At 38.1% G+C, this 26180-nt stretch overlaps 1 protein-coding gene and 1 long non-coding RNA gene across 2 annotated transcripts in view; both read right to left on the reverse strand.

The window, feature by feature from the left end:
* LOC108641346 overlaps positions 1-16138 on the reverse strand; it is a 32657-nt gene extending 16519 nt beyond the window's left edge. The window contains exons 1-3 of the long non-coding RNA XR_001921915.2: positions 16102-16138; positions 12694-12800; positions 164-546 (exon numbers count right to left, since the gene is read on the reverse strand). This is a non-coding gene — a long non-coding RNA (uncharacterized LOC108641346). The remainder of the gene's footprint in view (positions 1-163; positions 547-12693; positions 12801-16101) is intronic.
* A 1580-nt stretch (positions 16139-17718) lies between these two features.
* On the reverse strand, positions 17719-20465 carry LOC103766372 (leukotriene B4 receptor 1). Its single transcript, XM_018086642.2, has one exon. It carries the CDS (start codon positions 20085-20087, stop codon positions 19077-19079), a length of 1011 nt encoding a protein of 336 aa, XP_017942131.1. The 5' UTR covers positions 20088-20465; the 3' UTR covers positions 17719-19076.
* Positions 20466-26180: the final 5715 nt, after the last annotated feature.

Raw genomic sequence — 26180 nt, forward strand, 5'->3', positions numbered from 1 at the left:
GTGTGTGCTGCTCACACCTGGAGCTGTGTGTGCTGCTCACACCTGGAGCTGTGTGTGCTGCTCACACACGTGTGCTGAAATATTTTTCTTCCATAATATAACAGGACTGTAATTAATGAGTATCATATTCTGGATTAGGAATGAAGCTGTAACTCGTACTTACAGGATGCAGAAAAAAAATCTTCATATGTACAATTGGTGCTGTTCTCTTGTGAGGTAGGAGATTACCAGAATTCATCACCTGGCTCATTCGTGTCAGTGTAACTGGTTTACCCTGTATTTCTGGGTTTAGTTCGTATGTGACACTGCTCAGGATAATTTTTAGGAGCTCTCAGAGGTCAAGGGTAACAATAAATCTTATTGTATCCAGCAGGCTCAAATGAGTTGACATGTTGTCATATGAGGATAACATTTTTTTGAGGAAAGTTAAAGATGACTTCTCCATTTTGTGGTGAAAACATCTGATTATTTTTCCATCCTCTTTTCTGTGAGGGAGCCAGGTACCTTTCAGGGTCAGTCTTGAAGAACTTCCATCACACTTGGACACTGAAATAAAAAACAAGCCATAAAAAAAAAAGACAAAATGAAGGCTTCATATGGATAACTTTTCAATGAAAGTAACATATCTTTTGGGTTCCTAACCTTTAGGTTTCTTCTAAAGATGCTGTTGAAGCATCAAGATACAGAAAATAAAAAGCAGTCATTGATTTTGCTTGTAGTTGACAGTAACTCTTCTATTTTATGGAACCTTTTATAAATCTTGGCTTCTGTTTACATGTTTGGAACGTACAAACAAACAAACAAAACTGCACCTTTTTTTTGGACTGGGAAGGTAAAGAGTGGGACATAAATACACCAGCTGCTTCAGACCAACAGCTCTCACAATGAGCCCACCAAAATTCTTATTTTGTTTCTGTGTGTCAAACATGTTGTGAACCCCCAATGTCACAGAAAGCAACCCTCAGACTTTCTAAACCTCTTGCTACTATAAAAATCCTGCCACTCTGAACATGTTACTGTATTGTATTTACACTGCAATTCTGAGCAGGCTGTATGGGGGGATATGTTTTGCATGAGAATCTGCACCTAAAGTTTCCTTTAACCTCAGTGAAATTTAAGAAGAGATTAATACAAATTCCCCTTATCTGACTAGGAAAGGAAACAAGAAAACATGCATATATCCAGGTACCAGCTCAGGGATCACTCAGATCTAGCTTCACTCTCAGCTTCCTAAACCAGAACTGCATCATAACTACTGATGCCTTTCTTCCCCTCTTACTCCCCTCTTTTCTTACAAAGAATAGTAAACCCCTCCTATACCTTTTCCTTCAGCAGCCTAAGGCCAGAGCTATTTCCAGGAGGATAAGCCCTCTGGGCATCCAAAGGGGATGGGGCAGCAATCAGAGGCAAGGTAGGAAGGCACTGCTGCTCCTGCATTGGGAACAGGGCTCTCGGAGCTCGACAGGCATCCATTTCAGCCATCTCTAGGTTTTAGCCCAGTTATATAGGAAAAAATTTCCAAGTGACTTCAGATTCTCTGGACAACACTGGTAAGTAAAGCAGAACGAGAGGTTCACAATCTGCAGTACTCATCTACGTGTCTTTCTGAATATAATAAGATTAGTGCAATCAAGTGTGATACTTGGGCCTTTGTTATGGGTAAGAACTGAATTACTTTGTAATTACCCTTGTGGCCTCTCTGGATGGTTCAGAAAGCCTTAACCCTGACAGAGCAGCTGTGTGTGTGTACCACAGACAGGCCTTCTGTTATGCTAATTAGCTTTACGTTTATTTATTTGGTCCTGATCTTCTGAGATTCTTCCATATTATCTGCTATGTAAAAAGAAACTCTTTCTTCTCAGAGTATTAGCCAGTATAACTGAGTGTAATATACATTGCTTTCCAAAATTCCCCATAACCTTTTTTTTCTTAAACTTAATGTCAGCAAATTCAAAGCTGAAAATTCATTATTCGTAGAAAACAATAAAAATTAAAAAGCTTGAACTTTGATTAGACCCTCATGTGACCCTCATATCAAACACTGATCAGTCAGAGTGGATCATAGGGATATGTGGCAAAACTCCTCTAATTTTAACCAGTATGTTCCACGATCTTTGTTCTGACCAAGGATTGTGGATCAACAGTTTTGTAACACAACTGACGTTTCCTTTCAGCAGGCAAGCCCTCGGGTAGGGACAGAGAAGATGGACCTGTCTAGATCTGATTTATTGTCTCCTCCCCAGCTATAGCCAGACAGTTCACTAGTCAAAACTTGCTGGAACAGACTTTTAGGTTTTGACTGTCAATCTCCTGCAAGTTCAGGTGCCTGTGTATGAGCTGCTCTTCATTGGGCTGTTGTGGCCTTTCAGAGTATTTCTGTTCCCTCTGTCATGTTTGGAACACTGCATACCATCATACTACTGAATACTGAACATTATCATATGAAATGATGTCTCAGGAGCCTCTACTCCCATGCTCCTGCCTGTTCTCAATAGCATGATCTCACCTTCCCACTGCTTTTTTCTACTGTCCAGGCAAAGAGGAAGTTTTACAAAGCAATTCCAAGGCACACACTGATTACAGGACCTGCCTGTGTCACACTGAGTGCCAGTCCCTGAGGAAGGGAACCAGTAACACAGACATGCTAACACAGAAACTGGAGATAACCTTGTCTAACTGAAATTAGAGGGGAGAATTTAGGTAGGAAATGTAATTATTAAAATGGAGTTTGATGACACCCGGATTGACATTCCCTCATATGGAATCAGGCATTTTTGATGACTGCAGGCAAGGAAAACCTCGGGTTTGCCTCTTCCAAAGAGTTGGTACTTTCATCAGGCTGGTCCAATGTTATCAGAAAGACTTTTTAAACTAAAATTTACATGCAAATAGAAAATCAAAACAGTTGATTTTTTTTTCATTAAAATACAAATTGGAAAAAAATAAGTCTGTGTAATTCTATCAAAGCCATTGTTTAAAACTGTAGAAGTCTCCTATCAATTACTTTTTACTTTGCTCTTACATAGAGTAGGTTAGAACAGTGGTTTTTAGGAAAATGTTGTAGTTAAAAATTCATTTTCACTAAGATTCTGTTATACAGCTAGGAAGAACTGATTTGCTTTAATAGAGCTCAACACTTAAAGTAGAAGAAATTTATATATTTATTGTGTATATATTTATTGTGTATTAAAAGAAAAGAGCCACAGACTGGTCCCCCAGCCTCCCTTTTTACAACATCTGGACACCTCATGGAAGTTCCCCTTTCACTGATAAGATTGCTTCATGACTGAAAACTGCTTTAATACCAGTCACAGAGACTGTTTTTTCCTCCAGAAAATTACTGTTATATTAAAAAAACCCTACAGTTATATAAAAAATTGACTTGGACATTTACAGTAAAAATTATAATAACGTGGGATGGGAGGGGTGGAGCTGTGCTGATAGAGTTCATCCTGGTCCTCTTAAATTGCTGTGAAACTGGTCCCTGACTGAGCTACCTCAGAGGCCCAGAGGTGACCCAAGGTAAAACATCATCTGGAGAAGACAGGGATCTCAATCAGTGTCTTGCAAAAAACTGAGTCATACACTTTATACAGCACAGTTAATATCATATAAAAGATAGTCAACATATGAAAGACTGAATATATATTAATAATGTAAAAATCTAATTATAAAATTAATTATAAGGGCCTTCTAACTGTTGCCACTGTTTATGTTCACATATGTAAACTTGGTGCTCTAACGTTTTGCTATATTAACTTGAAAATTTAATGTAAAGGACTTCAGGTTTACATGGAAATTTTGGGTTCTGAAAAACAAATGATGCCCAACCATTTTGTGGTCTTAGACTGATATAAATGAATATGACTCAGCTTTTTTCCACTAGTTTTTTTTCCACTAAATATCAAGAAAAGAAAAGTCAGCAGCATATGTGCTAGTTGACATGTAAAAATGTGATCATCACAGCAAGAAAGGAAAGCTGCATTTAAAGTATCTACTTAATAATTCCTCTCGCAACCTAAAACTTTAAACTTCAAAGAGCTCCAACCATTTTATTCAGTCTGGTTAGGATTCTGAGAAAAGACTTTTCAGCTGATTCTCTTAATTTGCATCCTAAATTGACACAAAGCCTTAAGTGCACCCCCGGCTAAACCCGAAGCCCTTCCCACCGGTAACGAAGGACTCGCTGCTGCAGCGGGCGTGTTTTCACTCCCCCCCTGAACCCCACCGACCCTGCCCTGAGGGAGAACAGCTCCCCACCTGTCAGCACGCAGATATGTTTGGTATGTCAGTCACTGCAAAGCTGGGATCCCACGAACAAAAGACTGAGCTTTCCTATGACTTGGAGGCACATTTTCAAGGGGTCAAAACAATGGACCAAAGGGAGACTCTGAAACTGGGAAACCAAATTTACACTTCTACCATGGAAGCAGAAATACATGGAACCTCTAAAAGTAGAAATTCCTTGGAAAATACATGGAAACCCCTAAAAAATTAGGGCAACAGAAGAGTTCACCCACCAGAACTTTGTGGTCTGGGGGAAAAAAAAAACAGCTTGTGTACCTTTTTTTACTTGGCAATGTTAAAATTCCCTTTCTCACCTTTTTTTTCTTATTTGCCATTTATCCCCAGCATAACTGAAGGTCATCTCCATTCTCCTTCCTTTCCTCCCCAGTAAGGAGGAGCGGGTGAGCAGTGTGGGAAAATAATGCATGCTGTGACTGCAAGCATTATGTTGTTCTTAGGATAATATAGGAATCCTGTCTCCCAGCCATGGTAAAGCTTGATTAGGGTATACATGGAATCTTCACTATCAAAACAACTAGCTTCATCATACGTATTTTTGATCCTGCTCTGAAGACCTACAGAAGAAAGTGATTTTAAAAGGTGCAAAAATACATTCTTAAAGGCTGAATTTGTCTACAGAGGAAATATGACATAATCCGTAATAGTCCAGGGTAGATTTAATTTCCACATCCTTTAAGCTTCATCTCTCTGCTGATGCTGAAAATCAAAGGGCCAGTTCAGACAGATTTTTTTTCAGCAAGAACACTGAAGGGTGAGCAATATCTATGAAAATTTTTAGAGACACACAAGACTGTAATTTACCCTGCATTTTAAAAGTGACTAATATCTAATTAGAGAAAGTTTTTCACTAGCAATGATTTGTTCTTATGCTCCTCGTCTTTCAAACTGGTGAAGTGTTATTTGTGATGATGATGATGAAGCACTTACTTAAACTTGTGAATGGAATTGACACCACTTTGGAGACCAGTGAAAAGAAAGAACCTGTAGAACTGCACCTGAAAACGTGTACTCTCTACTTGCAAGTGTACCAAGAAAACAAACAGAATGTGTCTGTAAGAAAATCATGCAAGTAGTGTCCCAGTTCTGCCTCCTTTACCAAAATGACCTGATCGATCCTCTCGATGTCAGTTTAGCAGTTACCTTTATGACTGGCCGCTCCTGAAGTGTCTGCTGCTCTCTAGTGGCTTCCACAGAAACAATAACGCACATTTCTACATTGAAAATCCATGAAAAACAAAAATCTACTTTTCAAATGCTTGAAGGAAGAAATTGTCTCGATATCCTATGTTTTCTGCAGCAAAGTCTCTTTGAGGAGTTCCCTGTTCCCATTCTGGGGTTTGATACAATGGTTCACACAACTGCCTGTGGGGCTGCATGATGAAAAATATCAAGTATTGATATTATTGTTAAAAATTATCCTTTTTCTTAGGATATCAAGGGTTACATTAACCCTAAGAAAAAGGTTTATTTTAAAAATTCATAATTTCCCTGATCTGTTAACCATGTAGACTCACAAACAGCTGCACTATCACCACCAGGACCATGCACCAGGATAGAGGTACAAAGGGAGCAAAGCACTGAGAACAACCTGTGCACTCACAGTCCAAACTCCTGATTTCTTAAACATTTCTGTGGACTGACTGTGTACAACCAGCTCTTGCTTTGGCAGAAACCAGAACACTACGAAAACTAATCAGAGAGCGTGCAAAAACCAATTTACATGCTAGTCATACATGTTCTAAGTTAAATCTTTCAAAAATGCTGTTAAAATCAATCAGAAGCTCTGTTAACATCTCTCTTTTTTGCCCCCACCTCACCCTTACATTTACAGGCCTCAGTGAGGTTGGTCCTCCAGAGTAATTTTCACCTGTCATCCCAATACTTCCAGCTAGATGCCAGTTTTTGCTGCTTGTTTATTTATTTATGCCCAAACCTGTCTTTCATCCTATCCCTTAAATCTAGAAAACCCTGCTCAAATTAATTGGTATTCAACTTAAAATCCAACCTCGAGACATATTACACTTTGATGTTTACAGTAAACTGCCAGTTAATGATGGAGACAAAGATTGCATGCAGGGAATTTCGATACCAAAAACACTGTTTACTTCCAGCTTCAGGAAGTCTCCTAAGTATGCAAATAATGAGACTTGTTGCTCTGTGTTGTTTCTTATTTCTTCCATTAAATTAGTTTGCTGCAATTATTGCAATATACTAAATGAAAGAAATCTCTATGCATTGTTTTAAGATTATGACACAGAAAGCTGATTATTGCTGTATCTCTTCTGTTTGATATTGTGGTCATATAAAGTAATATCCACGTGCCAGGAGCAAAGCTGCCTAATTAACATTTATACTCATGGGAGCACTGTGCACAATTCACCTTTTTAATAGTTTTTTGACCCATACTGAGGTTAACTATACGTAGCAGGGAAGTTGTTCTTTCCTCAAAGCTGTTAGTGAGATATAATAAATTTTACATTTATCTGCCTTGCTTTGGCAAAAGACTTGAAGGACTAAAGCTTGCTGTTTTACTTCAATCCTGACTCCATATCCCAAGGGAAAAATTCAGTCAACTGTAAAACAGGAAAGGAAATGTAATAGACCAAATCAAATCAGATCAAATAAGCTTCACCATAATAAACTCATCTGATTCTATATGATACTGTACAAGAAAGAAAATCACGAATCTCTGAATTTTGTAAGCAGAAACTCAGTTTACTCCTGATTTCTGATATATTTTCTGTGCATACACAGATATACATACACTGTAAAAGGGCTGTTCCCAGCAGCAGTGAATGTATGCCACTTTTGCATATTTTCATGAGAATCTGTAAACCTGCAGAGTCTCTCATGTTAGCAAATTAAAACTCTGCTGAATGTTCATAGATCCAAACAATTCTTTTAGCACTACTATGTTAATGATTAACACTGGAAACATTTCCTATGTACACTGGCCCAGAAGAGAAGGTAACTCTTTGAGGCTAATACTTTGATAAAAAGCTTGTTAGGGGATGCTTTGGAATTCCTGTCTCAGTATGCCAGGGATGACAGGGTCAATAGATGTGAAAACTTCCATAACTTTTCAAAAAGCACTTATGGTCTACTCTGCAAAGGCTAAGCAACAAACAACAAACTATCATTGCAGTAGTAGCTCTCACAGTGTTAAAGGACAATTCACAGACACTCACAAAATGGATCAATTTTGTAGTTAGACTGTTCAATTTGTGCATGATGTCATGGATTCATGAAGATGAAAGTCAAGAAAGTAGACATACAAAATCCTGAGCAGAATTAATCAGCTGTATGTCATGGTATAGCCTCTGTTGTCAAACACTATGTGAGCCTACCTTCATTTGCAAGTGTAAGTTAAGACAGTAGGAAAAATATACAGGACAGTTTTACAAGACACAGGGGTAGCAGGACTGTCTCACTGATACAGTACCTCACAGCCATCTTTTTTATACCCAATCCATTATTTGTGAGCTTCCTTTAGCACCACTATGACAAAGGGGCTGTAAAACAGCTAGTAGAGGGGACTTGAATGACTGAAAGATGTGGCTGAGGAAACAAGGAAATGAGGATGGATGTAGGAGGAAAAAAAGTTGCAAACTCCTTATGTATGTTAGAACTGTCAGGACAGAACAAATGAAAAGAACAAGTACACCAAAATTATCATGATGTGCCTGAGAAAGACAACCTAATGTGGAAAAACTGCCATGGAATCAGAGAGTCTTAATTCTGTTTCCAAATTACCTTCTATGTTCCAAAAATTTGTACAGAGGTTACTTAATCTCCTACATTTTCTGTCTGTAAAATCAGAGAGAATGCTTATTTGATAGGCAACTTGGGTATATGCAGACTGAATTTAACCAATTTAATAGTTCTTTTCTTTCTGTTTCTAATATCTATATCTGTATCTAATATCTAATAATAGAGGCTGTTTGCCTCTATTCAATGAAGTTTAGGCAAAAGGTGAAACAAGGATTCTACTGCCTGTAGGTACAAACATACAAACAAGCTACTACAGGGCGTGCTGGGGTGTGAATATGCAGCACATCACATGCTCTGCAACCTGTTCTTTGTCCAGATTGTTATTGCTCTTACTGCACAAAACTGCACTTCAGGATACCTCGTTAGCCAACAGGAACTTGTGTACAATATATATAGGTACTCAGGCTAGGTGATCATGCTGGGCCCCTCATTCTTTATATACAAAATTATTTTCTTCTAGGAGTTACAATTTTTAAATATCTTTAGAGAGCAGATGCATCTCATATTTCAAGAACACATGCACATGGCAATAGACTACACCTGTGAAGAAACTGTTGAAGACATCAGAAATATCATCAGGCAAAGTAAAATACATCTTAGGAAACTCTTCCAAAAGCAAAAAATCCCTGAGACCAGCTTTCTGTTTGGGAAGATCTTTATATTCTGGTTCCTCTAAAAATCTAAACATTCAGCACAAACTAAATTTAAGCTTGGGAGTGGTCATATTAAAGTCAATGAGACGAAATAATGCATGCAACAGTTATGCAGGAACAAACTCCTTGCATAGTTAGGGATTTCCCTTGCTTTTATAACAGATCTATTTGAATGACTTTGGTAAAACAATTTATTTATCCTGTGGAAAAGTATGACACTCTCTGTACACAAATTTCTCCCTAAAATACCAGTGTATGTGCACACATACATGTGTGCACAAAGACACAGTTACTGTGTGCTGACTGATTCCTTGTGCTGATTGAGCAAAAGGTTAAATGATGATTCATCAGCTCACTAAACCTTTTGGGAACAGGTATCATTTTCTCTGTATTCTAGTGAATATGTGAATACTGTAGGTTATAAAAGAAATAAATGCCAGAGGCTCTGAGATGGCTGTGTTACATAAAAGTGAAAGCCAAGTGAAAAACCTGGGTGTCATCTGCAGCATCCCCCCAGCTCAGCTGAAAATGGAGAGCTGTGAAGGCACGAATGATACTTCAGCAAAACCAGCTTCCCACTGGATTGCTTTTCCTAAATGCAATGATTCGTAACAGGCAGTCCCACCTGGAGACAGGGTTTAAATTCCTGAAGAAAGCTGGCTGTGATTGATACCTGAAACTAAGGTAATACTGAGATAAATATATTGTAGACTGAGAAGGAAATCCATTTTAGATGGATTAATAAGAGATGTAGGCTTCATCTTCTTTGTCTTCTCTGAGGTATAATCTGCCCAAAATTAAACTAACCTACAAAAAAATCTGTCCCACACTATTGTGCTCATCACATCTAAATCGAAAATAGACAACCAATTTGAAACATCATTTTAGAGGTCTGATATTAAAACTCCAAATCACGACACAGCATACCAGAAACTCTATTTTCAGAATGTAAAAATCAGGCATAATACAACAGGGGTCTTAAATATATTACTTTTAAAAATCAAAGCTTGTATTATCAATGAAAAATGCCAGGATTCAGGGTGCATTTCCAATTTGCTGCAAGTTTGAGACTAAAATCATTTTTTGGTTCTATTATGAAACTAAAATAAAAACACTCCTTTTGTTCTGTGGCCTTCTAAGACATCTTACAGTAGCCTCTGGGCTCATTTCTAAAGTGAGGGATTATATGTGATGGACATAAAGCAACTATTTGTGTGTGATCTTCCCTGTAAACGTAGGAAGTAATAACCTTGAATTGCAGTCTGACCTCTGAGGCATGTTGAAATCAAATACCTACAAGGTAGGTCTATATTCCTTGCTTTTTAAAAAACACCTTTAAACACTTTTGCAATCAAAACCTAAAACTTTCATTTTAATCAAGTTGTGGAAAACTTTGTAAAGGCAATTTTTTATATGTTTAATATATACTTTACATATATAACATTTTAGTCATTCTATCTGAGGAAATTTATTTTTTAAACTTTAATATATTATTTTAATTGAAATTTCTCTGTTATTATTTCTCCGTTATTGTCAATCCAGGAAGCCATTTGAAAAACCCTAGTTTAAGAAGTCTACCTTCCTTAAGAAGTCTACCTACATACCTTCCTATCTGGTATTAATTCCTATAGAATTTATACCAATTCTATTAAAACTTATGAAAGTATTTTAACAATAAAATTTTGAAGCTTTTTGCCCTCCTGTGTTGTGTGATGATAATTTTGTTAGATCTATACTTAACCATGGTAAAATATTATTATACTTTTCCAGCTCTTAGCCTGACATTTATTGTGCAGCCTTGGGCACTTCCCTTCCTCTCCTCTTTCCCTGCCTAAAGCAGGAGCAATGAGAGCCCAGCTGGGGCTCACAAGCAGCACAGCCTCTCTCAGCTCACCAGGGCACTCCTGGAACCCACTCTGACCTTTGGCTTTCATTGTGAGGCATGACAGAATTTCTACAGGAATATTTTATGTTAAATAGGAAACTGAACTCCTTGTCCAGAATATTAACCATCTGAATTTTCTAGGAATGTGAATTCTACTCAGAAGAAACAGCAAAATTCTTCTTTTGAGATGCAGGTAATGTTGTGGCACTAAAAGGAGTGCCCTCCTGACCCCTGGCTCATACCCCGGGGCAGTAGATAGGGTTACTTCCTATCATTGCCTTACCTTGGATAACTGGTCATAAAACTAAACTGTTTTAAAATTCCTGCAACATTTCCATCAACACCTGCAGCCTGGGTTTTCCTAGGCCAGTTTTAAATTTAGTCAAGAAATATTTCCTTACTTTCACTGCCCTTCTTACTATAGCATCCCTCAAATTTCTTGTGGATTGAACAGAGTCCTCTCCATTCCCGATTTCCTATTTCCTGAGCCTCTTCATATACAGGTTAAAATCCTTCTTCCTTAAATAAAAAATATTTGTATGCTGTATTATTTATTTGCTGTCATGTAACCATTAATTACACATCTAGAATTAGCATTTAAACAATAGATTTTAGAGATAATTAATTGTTCAAAGCAGCTCATGATGTTATGAAAGAGAAATCCTTAAGTTCTCTCTGCCATTGGATTTTTTAGTAATTACTGTTTCTTTAATATACAGCTCTTTGAAGAATTGAATACACTATAATATTAATCAAAATATGGGAAGTTGCTAGTTTAAGAGGCTTGTCTTTATCTTCTGGTTCAGACATATCAAGCTGGGTTTCCTGTGAGGTTTTTTAGTTGTGTTTTTTTTGGTTTTGTTTGCTCGTTCACTTTACTGAAAGATACCGACCTGAGGCACGTTTCTGCATCCCAGTTCCAGCCCACAGCAGAGATCAGAGACACCACCATCCTCCTCCTTAAACAGGAATGATGGTGAGCCACTTTGTGCATGGAAAAGGGAGGAAGCAGAAGGAAAAGGAAGTGCATTTGGCTGAAGCAGATAAGGTGAAATGTTTGTTCACACTTAGCCTGAAAGTATGAAACTTCACTTCCCAAGTTTAGCAACAGTACCCTATAGCCAGTGCAATGTGAACTTGCTGTTGAGAAATGTGTCATCATGTTTTTAAACACATACCAAGCATTTTTTCATTTTTTCCTGTTGTGCTCAGGATGCTAAATATTTAACTTTATTCAACCCACGGCATTCATTTAAATGAAATGAAAGATCATATCACATGGCCAATCAGTTCCACTGGCTATTTAATTGTCTGGTTAACTCAAGCCAAAGTTCAGTGACCCAAAGCAGGTAAAATCCTCAGTGCCGTGTGTGATAACATCTTTGTGATCAGAGCAGTGTATGCTTCCCTAGTTCTTGCACTCACAGAATTTCCATGTATTTCCAATGGTAAAAATTTAAGATGTATTTTTTGGATCTCAGAAGGAACAAAGTATCTTTCTGTTATTCAAAGATAGAAAAACTCTGATGAGACTTGAAGAATTAAGGAAAGAAAAAGGATTAGACGTAGGAAAAATATTCTGGTTCTTCTATTACAATTCTTCTCCAAATGTAATATTAAAGTTACAAGGAATGTAAGTATAAGTGAAAAAGTAGCAACCTTGAAGTGTTAAAAAGGAAAAATAACAGAGTTTTTTTAGGAGGCTCCTCCTCTTTATACAAAGTTTCCCAAACTTAGCCCATTACATAAAATGACAATTGTGGCTTGTGGGCATTATTCCATGAATAATTTGCATTATCCCGTTCTTGTTCCTTGTGTTTCCATTGCTGCTGAGAATCTAAGGGGTCCCTGAGTGCACTAATGATCCTTAATGACTCTGATTAGCTCCACCCTGCAGACCCTGCCTATAGGTCCTGGAGCCCACACAAAATCAGGCCTGGGACTCGCCCCCTCCCTGCCCTGTGTTGTTGGAATGCCTGCTGGAGTTCTGCCATGCCTGTGTGTGGCCATGGACCTCGCTGATACAGGCCCTGGCCTGTGCACTGATTTCCTGACATGACCTCAGGCCTGACTTACCATGGGGGTCCTTCCTGGTGATCACTGGCTGTTTGTGATGCTGGTTATTGTCCATGGCCCTGATCCTGACACACACATCGAGTCCCTGGCATCACACTTGGACCCATCTGCATAACAACAAACAACAGGAGCACGGAGTGAACCCAGAGAGACAGATCTTCAATCTTCACGTTACTTTAGTCATCACAGAACAAAGTAAAATGGCTGGGGTTTAGTGTGATATACAGTGTGAGTCTTGGGGTAGAATGGATATTTAAGGAAAGCATGGGTAGAACCCTTTAATTTGTAAACTCTTCTTCCTAGAAGCGCTTATGAGAAGTTCTTCAGCAAAATCAGGTTCTTCTGATTCTGATCTTTTTAAAGGTAGGATTAGTCAATTAGTATAATGCTATTCAAGGTGACAAAAATAATAGGATTAATTAAGCCAAGCCTTGTTCATAGACAGTAAAAGCATTGGATACAGAAACTAAACATGGCTATAGAGAAAAAGGGAATTTGTAACCAAATCTCATTGATTCTGTTTTCTGCTGTATTCTTAAAACTTTTTTTTTTCCAAAAGGAATTGCTTTTATAATCTTCTTATTATGGACATCTTCAACACTGCAAGAACCATTCCTAATTAATCTCAAGGAAGTCAAGATCTCTTGAAAATTTTTGAGAACACCTCAAGACTACCAGGAGCCTATAAATCAATACTATCACCTGGGATGAGATGTGGGCTACTCAAGTTCAAGAGTCACGGTCCAGCTCAAAATGCTTATTGATGGTTTTGTTGGGAAGAAAAAAAAAGTTATTTTCTGGTATGAAGTAATTATATTCTGTCAAACATTCTCAGCTCATGTAATTTATGCAATGCTTGAAACAGTGGGGGCTTGGGCTCCTGAAAAGTAAGAAAAAGACCAATTAGGTCTCTCTGAAATGAACAGAACTTGAATGCTTAATATACTGTTGTGGTTTTTTGTGAACCTTCCTGAAATATGGTTCACAACTTAAACAATGAACAAAGTACCTCACCACTCGTTTCAGTGACTTCGAGGGTATTACAATTAGGCCTTTTTTTAAATGGAAAAGCCACATGGTGGCAGGAGAGAGCAAGGCATGGAAAAAACCTCCCTGCTAAACGCTTCCCTCAGTTTAGCTGTGACTTTCCCTTCCACAGCACAGCTGAAGCTTCTTGGCTATATTTTTAAATGTAATGGCCATTAACATAATTCATTAGTTACAATGCTTAACATAGTGTCCATGACTTCTAAGTTTCTGCTACTACTGGCCAAGTTCAATAGGGAATTATACAGTGAATGTAATATTACAGTAACTTTGGAAGTTTTGCAGTGCAGCTAAGATACAGAATCTATAACCTGTTTTCAGATTGTCCACACTGCCACACCTTCCCACAGCATCACTGATACAGTGACCAGAAATGATCTTCATACAGCTCTTTTCCTATGGTCGTTTTTATGGTGACACTACCAGGCTGATGACAGGCCATAAGTAGTGCTTCAAATTCATAAGTCTCTGAAAATGAAATATTTAGCCTTGAATTTTTTATGTAATGTGCCACATCATAAACAGATCTGCTATGCAAAAATGAAAAGTCTGCTTTTTCACTTTAAGATCTAGTAGGGGCAGTCTAAACCAATAATCCTCTGATTTAAAGCCATCTGGACATCCCCTTCACTTTATGGACATCCATAATTATGACACACTAATGTTTTGAGATGTCTCAGTACAGTTCTCACTGTTAGTACCTACACAATTGCAGCCAAAACTGAAGTGTATCCAGTTATTTTTGCAATCAAGCTGTAGTTTAAACAGCTGATTTCTACTAAATGAAGAATAAATGGATTTTGCAGTCGTAGCAGAGGTATAAAATCCTGACTTAAGAGCTGTGACTCTTTAACCTGTATTAGAAGATTCTGGTGCATCTTTTTTGTTAATTCCATCATTTAAATCACTGATTTGACACATTCCATAAAAATAATTTTTTCTAACCCGAACCTTTCTTCGACTTAAATGAATCTGGTTTAAAATGTTGAATCCTTACTAAGAACCACTTGCATGACTTTTAAAATAATTGATTTAAGGGGAAAGAACACATGAAGGAATCAGATTGCATCTGATTCTCTTATCTCCACACCTATCAGTGCAAGAACTTTCTTAGGACTGTAAACAGTGTTGTAAAGTCTCTGAAATTCCAGTGGTCATAGTCCTGGTCACACCCAACTCTCAATGCCAACAGGGGCAGCACAAGCCACTCGCCCTCTCAGAGGACAGGCTTCTGTCTCTAAACTCTGTATAACTGGATTTTTTTCTTTAACCTATTAACGACCAGTGCAGATCACACTGAGAAGTTTTCTAACAAAGAACTGTTTTAGTGATTAACTGATCTGACAAGAAAGCATTTACAAAAATCTGAAACTGTGTTGCAACAGAGTAGCTTTCACTTCCCCGTCTGTTCTCTTTTTATACTCAGCTTTCATAGCTGAACTTCTCACTTTTGTTCTAAGTCCATATGGTTCTTAATAATCTTAACTGACTTATTTCTCATGCTTTTCTACTCAAAAAGGAGCCAACAACTTTTCCTTCCTCTTCCCCTTTCCCAATACATGCAGAAAAGAGAGTAATACAAGAGTTGTAGAAAAACCTGTAGAGAAAATCTTCACCACTGTCAATACTTGTTAATTCTGCATCTTCTAAAATATTTATTCTGTACCAGACTCTTGCTTGAACGTGAAAGAATTTGCATTCCTATGTTGTTTCTGTGCCACCTGTTAGCTTTCAGGTTCTATTATTCCTTTCACACAAGTACTGCAGGCAAATCTTTCTTTTAGTCCTGTTAATAGTAAGCCTAAGAGTTTCACAACCACAGCCTTAACTGTCTTTAAAATGGCTCTTAACTGTGCTCTACTTCTTCCTAGAAAATGATCTGATGGTTTTGTTAAAGGAAAAAAAAGATTTCTTTAGTATAATGCAGTTTCCCTGTTTCTGCCTCAAATAAGGATCTCTCATATTCCTTGTGCTACTTCTTAAATTATCAGTAGCCTCTAAAGATACACAAAGCTCCATTGTTTTAACCCAGATATCTGATATAACTCTTTTACCATGATGCTTACAGAAATGCTTTGATGTCAGCAGGCAGCAAAGGTGTAATGCTGATGCTTTTTCTTTATGATCTTTTTTATCCTTCTTGTATATTTGCTATTTATGAACTAAAAATTCTTCAGGTTTTCCTTCAATCCTGTGAATACAGCATGAATTCACTTTAAGCAGCATGATCCTACTATGGTAAACATGATAAATTCCCAGTGAAAACCCAGGGAATGTTCACAGCAAGTTTCAGACTGGGTAAGACTTTAATGTTAGGAGATAAATGTTAGAAGATTATTAATTTTTACAGATTTAAACTACCTGGTCACCTCCTAGTACTCAGTGTTCTAAGCAGTGTTGCATTGATTCCATTCTGTTCCCTGTATTTCAGTGTAACCTGAGGTGATTTGACTCAGGTGACTGAAGTGGCCTTCTCTCAGCTCAGCCTCCGTCCCTGCTGTGTCATGAGAAATAGCTGGGCACTGCAAGCACACAGACACACTTCATAAACGGGGATGGCACAGTTAGTAAGTACGAAAGATAAGAGCAACTCGAATGACACGAAACCTCATTTTTTCCAGGAGAGTAAGTGTCTCAAGAGTTACTAGCAAGACTGATCTCACTTTCTATTTTGATAGTCACTATTTTGATCTAGGTTGAACAATCAAGGAAAATCTTTGTTTTCTACCAGCCTTCCAATATAATCTGTCAAATGGATTTGTAAGGCAGCCAACAAGAAGCATGAATATCGTTATCATCAGATGCAGCATTTTGGACCCAATCTATGCTACCTTAGGTTTGGCTGGGATTCAGTACTTTAGGAAAGGAGAAGGTCCACTGGCTGAATGGGCCTACTGCAGTCCCTGCTGCCTGGTGCCAGAGCATGCTGGCACAGCTGGAGCAGCAGGCCTGGTACATTGGTGTCCACCTGTTAAAGGAGGCAGCAGGGAACTGTCCCCACCTGCTGACATGGGCTCTTATGGGCTCAGTTACAGTTGTGGCAACAAAAATATTAAGTTGGTGGGGCTTTTATCTGTGCATACCAACATTTGCAAGAATTAACTCTATTTGTTCTGTATAAAAGTGAAATAAGTTAAGGTTGCTGTTTTAGTATCTTTTACTACATCTCAAACAGCCCTCAAAAGAAACATAGTTCTGAAAGATGCCTGATTACTGGAGGCAGCTGTCCAAGGCCATTAATGAGAACATAAGAGACAGCTCTAGCTCCTTGAACAGATCACATGGTTTACTTTAATAGCACAGTTATGAGTAAAAAGCAGTGGAGAAAGTGTGTGAACTGAATATTGAGGCAGAAAATTCATGCTAGGTATAGGGCACAGCCTGACAGAAAGGCAAATTCGGGTCAGGTAGCCTGTACTGAAGTCTGTCTGGGTCTTTCCCCTGTGAGTTGTGCAGTGCTTGGCTCCTCGTGGCCCAGGCTGCAGTGCAGTGCAGGGCTCACTGCCCATGGCACAGTCTCACCCGTGCCCATGGCACAGTCTCACCCGTGCCCATGGCACAGTCTCACCTGTGCTGGGGTGTTCAATAGCAAGTGACTCCTGCCTCAGGAACACAGGGAAATACAACTTTTTATGGGGTAGAGAACTAAAGTTACTGCTTTCTTTGTGAGATAATGCCATGTTGTTATACTGAATGTACTAATAACAATTAAAGAGGCATTAGTGGGATGAAAAAAGAGTTGGAGGTGGATGGGGTAAAGTCTGAAGGGTTTCATCTGTTTCTTACTCTTTGCTGCAAACAAGGTATGGTTAAAGTTTTTTTTAATTTCAGTGAAGGAATCCTACTGAAGGAAAGCCCTCTCTGCTGTGGACTTTTCTCTTATTGAGAAGAAATAATGACTTTTTGATAACAAGCAGGAATAACACATATGCAAAGTTCAGAGAAGTATTTTCCCATTAGCTAAGGATTTTACTTTCCCATGTTTATTTTAGTCTACAAGTTAAATTAATACAACTTAAATATACTCGGCTGTGACATAATCAGACCTGGAAAATTAAGTTCTAGTTAGTATTTGTAATTTCTTTGTAAGAATGAGTAACATAACTATTTAGCAGCTGTCCAGAACAAGATACAGGAAATTACAATATGTTTCTTAATCAGTAGTTATCTTGTATCTTATTACAAATTATTGACTTAAAAATTAAGAAAAGTAAGCATAAAAATGTTAGGCACAATTGAAATAAATAAAACTTCAAAAGTAAACACTTGATAACATGCAGTATTTCACAGTGAGTTTGCACACATTAACAAAAGTCCTTGCAAGTACTAAATTTATGGGTTTCTCATGGTGAAGTCCACTCTATTCTACAAGAGAAGAAAAAGTAACACTTATATTTGCAAGGTGAAGTTCTTCTGATGTTAGATACTTTGTACTGCTACCATATTTTCTTAGACATTACAAATAGTATCAAGGATCTCTCCTTCCTTCTCACCTAAGCCTGATCCAATTCCTCCATAATTTAATAGACATCTTGGAAGCTTAACTGAATCAAAAATTTGGAGGATACTCAGAGTACATATATTTAATACATCAATAGTTGAATTGCCTCTGAAGTATGCAATGTGTTTGACATCAAATATAGCATGCAGTCTGTAATCATATTTGTCACACAACACAGAGTTCTCATACCTCCTGTTTTTTCTGGAGATGTATCACACTTCACATTTGACTTTTTCAAACTTATTACCATGAAGTAATGCAGTAAAGGAGCTTGACTGTGTAAACAACAATATTATTTTCAAACCTAAATAATGAATAAAAATAGCTTTAGATTTTCCATCTATCCAGAAGAGTATGTCATTTTTGTACTTTAAAACTTCTTACCCATATCAAGAATTTAACTATGGACTCTTAAAACTTTAGATTATATAAGGATTTTTGACCATCTAACGATTTTTTCTGAAGAAAAACTTAGTTTTAAATTTTCAAAGCCTTTCCTTTCCACAAGGAGTTATTTTCTGCTCACAGACTTCCTAGAAATCAGAAATAATACAATGGAAAGTAAAAATGCTGTATTCCTTACAATTTGAGCTTCTATCCACCTTGCTGAGGTTCTCAGCAACAGTGAAATAATGCTTATTTCATGATGTGGATATTAACTTATGAACTGAACTAGGTTGTCAGTACCAATTCTTATAAAGCACACAAGAAAAAAAACAAACCAAAAAGCTTTTATCCGTCTCTAGCTTTCCCTGGACTGCTTAATAAATGAAACTAGAGTATGAGGAGAAAGGACTACTGAAGAAATGACACAGATTAACCACTGAGTTCCTTGTTAGAGATTTTCTGTGCCTACTAAAGCATCTTCTTGTTTGTTTACAACCAAACTTCTTTTCTTGTCTTCCTCTGTCACAGTCTGACTCATCTGCTCAAACAGCTTTGACATCTTGGCAAATCTCAGGTGATTCTGAAATCTTCGTGCAGCAAAAGCATAAAGCAGAGGGTTAATACAGCTACTGATGAACACAAGTGCTCCAGAGATGTACACTCCTTTGTCTACAATTTCATCCAGTGCCAGAGACATTTCCTCATGAGAGAGTTCTATTTCGATGGAAACAATATCCAGGATGTTGAAGAGGTGGTGAGGGAACCAGCACACAATGAATGCCACCACGATGCTGGCAATGAGCCGGCCTGATCGCTGCTTAGACTGGGAAGTCATTCTGCTTATCCTTCGGGCTACGCACACGTAACAAGTGCAAATAATGAAAAAAGGGATTACAAAACCTGCAAGAGTCTCCAGCAGAAGATAGGACACCTTCTGTCTGTTAGAAGAGTAGCTGCGACACGTGCAGAGCAGTTGACCATTCGTTTCTTCTGTCTCTTGAAAGGGAATGACAGAAATGCCAAAAGTAATAGACAGGAACCAAATGAGGAACATGATTAAAGAAATCTTTTCTTTTCTTTTGTATCTTTGAATTGTGAAAGGGTAAAACACAGCCACTAACCTCTCCAAGCTCAGTGCTGTAATTAGAAATATACTTGCATACATGCTGCAGTAAATAATGAAAACCAGTATTTTGCAGAAGATGACTCCAAAAACCCATGAGTGAGCAAAGGAGTAAATCCAGATTGGTAAAGTGATCAGCACGAGGACATCAGCAATGGCCAGGTTCAAGATCAGCAGCACTGAAAGAGACACTTGCTTCATTTTTCTACAAACAGTCCAGATGACGATGCAGTTTCCAGGGGTCCCAATAATAAATGACAAGCTCAGTATTATGCAGACTACTGACCTCACAATATTCCATGTTGAGTGGATACTGCTTTCCTCAGCTTGACTCATTCTGGAAATTCTTCAGTTCTTGGTTGCTCTGGGCCCTGCTTTTATTCTGAAGGAGTTAGTGAGCTACTGGAGAGCAAGTTCTCTAACTGCTGCTCTGTAGGGTAGTGTGGCCTATGATCTCCTATCCTAATGCTCGCTCTTACACACATCTGACCACATAGGGCAGTTCCTGTTGTTTAGGAAGATGTGCATTTTCGCACACAAAGCAAAAATAAAAATACAGGGCAGCATCTGACTTTGCTTTCAGTTTTACATCCATCATGCTTTAGCAGATTTTGAAGCCTGTTGGTGGTCTTTCTAAGCAGTCCTTATTTAAAGAAACTCACTACTTTGTTGAAGTTACTGATCTAATCAACAGCTGTGAGCTTGCTCACATGAGTTAACTCAACATTTTATTTTATAGAAACAAAAAAAATAAGAGGGGTGGCAGATAAACTACAAATGTGCATTATATGTTTGACAGGAATTTCTGTTTCAAAGCATAAAAAGTTGTGTTTACTGTCTTCCTGTCACCTCTTTTAATTCAGCAGAAAACAGTCAACCACAATTTAGAAATACATTGGCATAGAGGAAATCAACATTTGCCCTATAGTGAGACTGTCTTGGTACAATAAAGTGGGTTGGACCTGTATTTCGAATTCTCTGGGAAATTGGCATTCTTCAGCCAAACAATAACCATGAGGATTTCCAGTCTGGATACAGGCTTACAGGAGGAAATGCTCCATGTCAGAGGGAAAATATATGACTATGTTTTCCTCCTGAATGTGTCCCAAATTCTTCAGAGTCTGGCCAAAGAATATGAACCTATTTTGTTATCCTGATCTCAAAACATATTCTTTTGAAGTTAAATTCTAAAATGTTAAAGGAGGAACTAAAACAGCAGCACAAGAGAAATGTTCAAGAGTCATAGAAGTGAAACTGGAAGGGTATTTACCATGAAAAAAGATTCACAGAAATGAAGGAGTTATGCATAGGTTTTCTAAATTTAAGAATGTGATACAGATTATTTCCCTAATTTTACAAACCTGGCAAATGTAGTGCATAATATCAAGTTGAAAAGTATTTTTCACCATGTAAAAAGGATTGCAACGTCATCACCCCCAAATCAGCTTAGCTGGTTTTGATCTCGTAAGAGTATAATGAGATCAAAAGCAAATCCAGAATAACTCCACTGAAGTATTATATCTTCAAAATACTATTTGTGTAATAAATTTTAATTTGGATTTAATCTGATACATGATTCCAGTTCCTTTCATTTTTAACTACATTTAATTAAGATTGGGTAGGGGAAAATCCCAACCAAGTTGTTTGTATTCTAAAGGGAATTTCTGAAAACCACTTGTGAAAATGGGAGGAAGTTCTGGGCAATGTTGCTTCTTCTAATGAAATCACCTTTATGCACATTATTTCTCCAGAAGTAACTTCATAAGGGCTATTTCTTAATTTATTGCCAGTGGGTTATCTTGATTAAACTAAGATGCAAATTTTCATTGGAAAAAAAAATAACAAAGAGAGATGCCTAGTACTTTTTGCCACACAGTGCTACAGGGGCTGGCAGGTTCTTTAAGTAAAGTCCATCTTTTGTTGGAAAAGAGCAGTTGTCTGTACAACCATTGGTATTAGTATAGTTCTAATCCAGTGGTGCGTGGTTGAACTTCCAAAGCATCTGTCCTTACAGTTTTCCAAAACATGTTTCTCCACTTCAGCTGAAGTTTGCTTGCCAGATGGCCTCTGCCTCTGGCTGTGTCTTTCATTTGAACAAGAAAACAAATGAATCTCTGAACTGGGATTTCTGTTTCTAAAAAGATCCCAGAGAAGTATTGAAATACTAAGCTTTGCTTGAATAAGACTCTGAAGACAGGCTATTAGACTAAATATCACAGACATTAGAGTTAATGTTAGCTAGGGAGCATGTTTCTGAAGAGCTCTGTGTGACTCCTGGCTCACTATAAAAACTGCAGACTGTCAGCAGTCTTCAATGTTCTCTAAAAGTGTCTGACTGTCATCAAATTTGCATTAGTAGTACACAAACTTTATGGAAAATTTAGCAAATGTTTCCATTAATAGGGGGAGCAACACAGTATATTCAATCACACACAAAACACAACAGTGGCTGAACAACCCAGGATCTTACTCACCCTGGTGACCAAACGTGGGTGGGGCTTTAACGAATGGAACCACGAATCTGGACTTCAGGCCAAGCAGCTCTGGTCTAATTCATCAACAGGAGTGAAATTAGGCTGCATCTGTGTGCTTAAAAAAAAAACAACCTGAAGTTTTTTGTGTGCATGCATATTACATGTAGTGCAACAACTCGGTCATCAACACAGGAAAGTTCCTGTAAGTCTGTCACCTTTAGATTGGCAAATAACTTCTGAAAAATTTCCAAGCTCGTGAAGTCTGTGTTACTGCTACAAACCACTTTGAATGGAATTTGCTTTGGCTAAAATATCAGGTGTGTGTTTCACTCGTCCTTCAAATGATTTATTTCACTTTGAATGCATGCATGAGCTTCCCTCTGGTGGACGCTCTGTAATTCACACCACCACTGAGCATTTTCAAACAGCTGTCTTTGCACCACCAAATGTAAATTAGAATTGATATTTATAAATTATAATTGCATATTTATTCTGAGAATCAGAATTTCACTTCAAGATTCTAAGAGTCTTTGGGTCAGAGCCTCTGCACAAAGTGCATCCACCCCTCCATGCAGCCAAGAGCATCCCTGTAAGGATTTACAGGCATGGCAAACCCGTAACACATAAGTTATATCAACAGCTGTGCCAAAAAGACTTTGAAAATCCTCTTTAAATTTTGTCTTCGGGAGGATCCCCTGGATGTTTGTCTAGCAAGTGGCTGTGCAGTAATGATTCCCCAGTACCATGTGTCTGCTGAGAAGCTGGGACTGATGTTATAACCTTGTTTCCTGCTAATGCTGAGGGGAGGAAGTTACTAGTCCGAACCCCTGAGTTCTTCAGCCTTGAATCAAGGTAGTATTTGCAGGATTTGTACAAATGTTTTACAAAAAGCTTAATTCAATGGTGTGAAAATGACACACTTTGCCTTGATCAGAAAACTATGGGTTAGTTCACAGCTGACCTAAATGTTGCTTTCTCTCCTATATAAATGGGATTTCATGGAGGTGCAAAGCAGCTGTTAACATCTCTGCTCTGCAATTACTGCAAAGGAAAGTGCAGTGTAGGAAAAGACACACCCCAGACATTTCTGTGGTCTTGCAAACACTTTGTGACAGCAAGTGCAAGAACACTCTCAGTGCTGCTTTACCACAGAGAAAATAACTTTGTGAAGAGCTGCTCTGGGATCAGTTCCAGAATGTAATAAAAGATGTGTACTTTGCACTATGAAGTTTGAAATATTCTGTGCTGCGTACATTGTTGTTAATCAGTATTCTAAAGATATTAAAAAACTGTATTCTTTACTCAGCCCAGTGGCAAATAATGATAGTTTTATATGACTGGCTAGAGAAAATATTTCCTTCTTGTTAAGCTCAGGGAAACTGCTTTAGAACTTTGACAGGGGAAGTGCTTACAAGGCTCCTGTTGTATGTACACCATACATGCTTACATATTTGCACCTCTCTTGCCCTAACAGACTGATCACAGGCAGTCAGAACATGTTTCCACGGTGAAAACCATGGGGAAATATTCTCCTAGTACAGACATACCAGGTGCATCATATTAGAGGTGTTAACTATATTTATAATTCTGACTATAAGCAGGAATACGAACAACAATTATGCAGAGATTATGAAAAACTTAAGATTTTCTCAACATTACTATGAATGTACACAATTTTAGTTTCTTGTTACAGTACAAGTTTTGAACAGGAAATGTGTAGATGCATTACATTTTAAGGTGAGATTCTGGCCTGCCCTGAATCAGCTGTCACTAACCTGCTATTTGTATGTATGCAAACTGTTGCTGGCCAAAATCCTTATCTGGCACAAGCATATCTGGCACTACAATGCTACTGGGTACATCAAATACAGCATTTACATACTCTTCCTTTTGAGTAATAAATTAGTGATGACAAATACTACCTGGACGACTTGCTGCCAAATATTACTTGCTGGGTTTTTTTATTGTTTAGCTAAACCTATGGCCATTTTACCTTGTTTACTGGGATTATTCTACCGTATGATCGATGTCTCTTTTTGTTATTCATCAGAGCGATGAAAGTCTTTCGCAGTGCATGTCTTAGTGACGGACCTGTGATTAAAAACACAAACCCACACTTCACAGTGCATGTGCAGCAGCCGCAGAGGTTGTTTTGCTCTTGTTTTGCTCTTGTTTTGCTGCTGTTTCGCTCGTTACCCGAGCACACGCTGTTTCCTGGACCATGATCTGACGTCAAGGGCTCTCCCGTGTAGTTCTGTATTTCCAACACAGGGCGGCACTGGGGAACCACCTTTGCTTTTTGGCTCAGCCTGCAGACCACGGGGCTTCAAGGCCGCGGGTCTCCACAGAACAGGCTCTCCTGCATTAGGAGGTTGGATGGTTGTGACTAAAATTTCAATATTGTTTCTAATTTTTTTGTTAAATTAATAGATAAAAATCACAATATCTTTTTTGTCTTGTAGATCACATTATTTTCTAAATACTCTTATTTCTAGCTGTCTTAGTTCTGTTTTGATATATATCCATTTCCAATGTTACATTCTGCTGTAACTGATACAGTAAGGGCAAATCCTTCTGCAATAAAAATAACATTAATTTTAATTAAATAAATTTAATTTTCTATGCCTCCGAAGGAACAAAGTTTGGAAAGTTTGGTAAATATATTAACAATTGCTCCTTCAGTGTAGTTTCCATTTGTGTCTTCTTGTAGTCTTTTTGAAAAGCAGATCAAATTGTGATCTCTCATGTTATGAAACAACCCTGCTCAGCAGATCTGAGCACTTTTCAAGACTAACTGATTTCCTTTAATACCACTAGCTTGGGTTCTAGTGTGACATGAAGCCCTGGTTTTGTGGCTTCTATCAGGAGGCTGGTTAACTGTGCTGAAATCAGAAAGGCTTACGAGGTGTGTTAGCTGAAGAAACCTGGAGAGCAATGCCCACGCCCTCAGCACTCAGTAATTACCATACCTGCCATGCTGTTCTGCACAGCTCCAGAAACCTGCACTTTGCACCACGCTGCTCTTCAGAGTGATCTTGTCCAAGCATTCTTAATCTGAAATAAAGAGTAGTCAGTGGCAGCTCTTTACTAAGCACACCCATAATATATTGTATGGAGAAAGTGTAAGATATGCAATCTTCAGGCACAGGTAATTTTTTATCATTCTGTAATGTGATCTATTGCTTCTGCAGAATTTTTATACAATATTAGAAATGGCTGTGAACAATTATAACTTCTCCATCAAATGAAGCATGTGTTTTCACTGGCAGAAAGTGAAAAGCTAGCACAATTTTCTTAGTTAAAAAATATAATTATTTATGGATTTTAATAGGAGAAATGGCTAATAGACTCTAAAGTAATCTGATACATTATTCCTACATTTGAATCTTGAGCCTAATAACATGATCTGGGTTTAGGCTGTCTTATTTCTTATGTTCTAGTGTTGAGTCAGACCAAAAAGTCCTTTTAGCCCAGGATCTTGTCCCTGGTAGCAGCCAGAAGCAGGTGCTTAGGGAAGAATATAAGAACAAGCCATGTGTGACTACACTTGCCCCACATATTCTCTGGCATTTAGTCATTTGTAGCTGAGGAGTTTCCTGAATCAGGGATGGGGTTTGTGTGTTTAATAAAGTGTTGTGGACTCTGTAGAACTCCTAGGCCTATCCTTGAACTCAGGTGAAGTTGTAGCACTGCAGCTTTGATCCCTGCTGTGTGAAGAACCTCCTCACTCTGTCTGTTTGCTGCTCTCCTGTTGGTTTCCTCTGGCTCACCAAGTTCATGTGCTGGAAAACCAGCGAACAGCAGATCCCTGTTCACCCTTTCCACAGTCCTTCCCTGACTAAACAATTCCCTGACTTAACAATGCATCTGTTGTCATTTCTGAGCTGCAGCCTGAAGAGTTCTTGCACACAGGAATGCAGCTATATCCCTTTCTGTACCCTGTACAGCAATCATG

The sequence above is a fragment of the Manacus vitellinus genome, unplaced genomic scaffold (genome assembly GCF_001715985.3).
Source record: "Manacus vitellinus isolate BGI_N305 unplaced genomic scaffold, ASM171598v3 scaffold_10_pilon, whole genome shotgun sequence".
In the NCBI taxonomy this organism is placed as follows: Eukaryota; Metazoa; Chordata; class Aves; order Passeriformes; family Pipridae; genus Manacus; species Manacus vitellinus.

Coding starts and splice junctions, on each gene's coding strand:
- LOC103766372 (XM_018086642.2), bottom strand. CDS start 20,087: ATGAGTCAAGCTGAGGAAAGCAGTATCCACTCAACATGGAATATTGTG.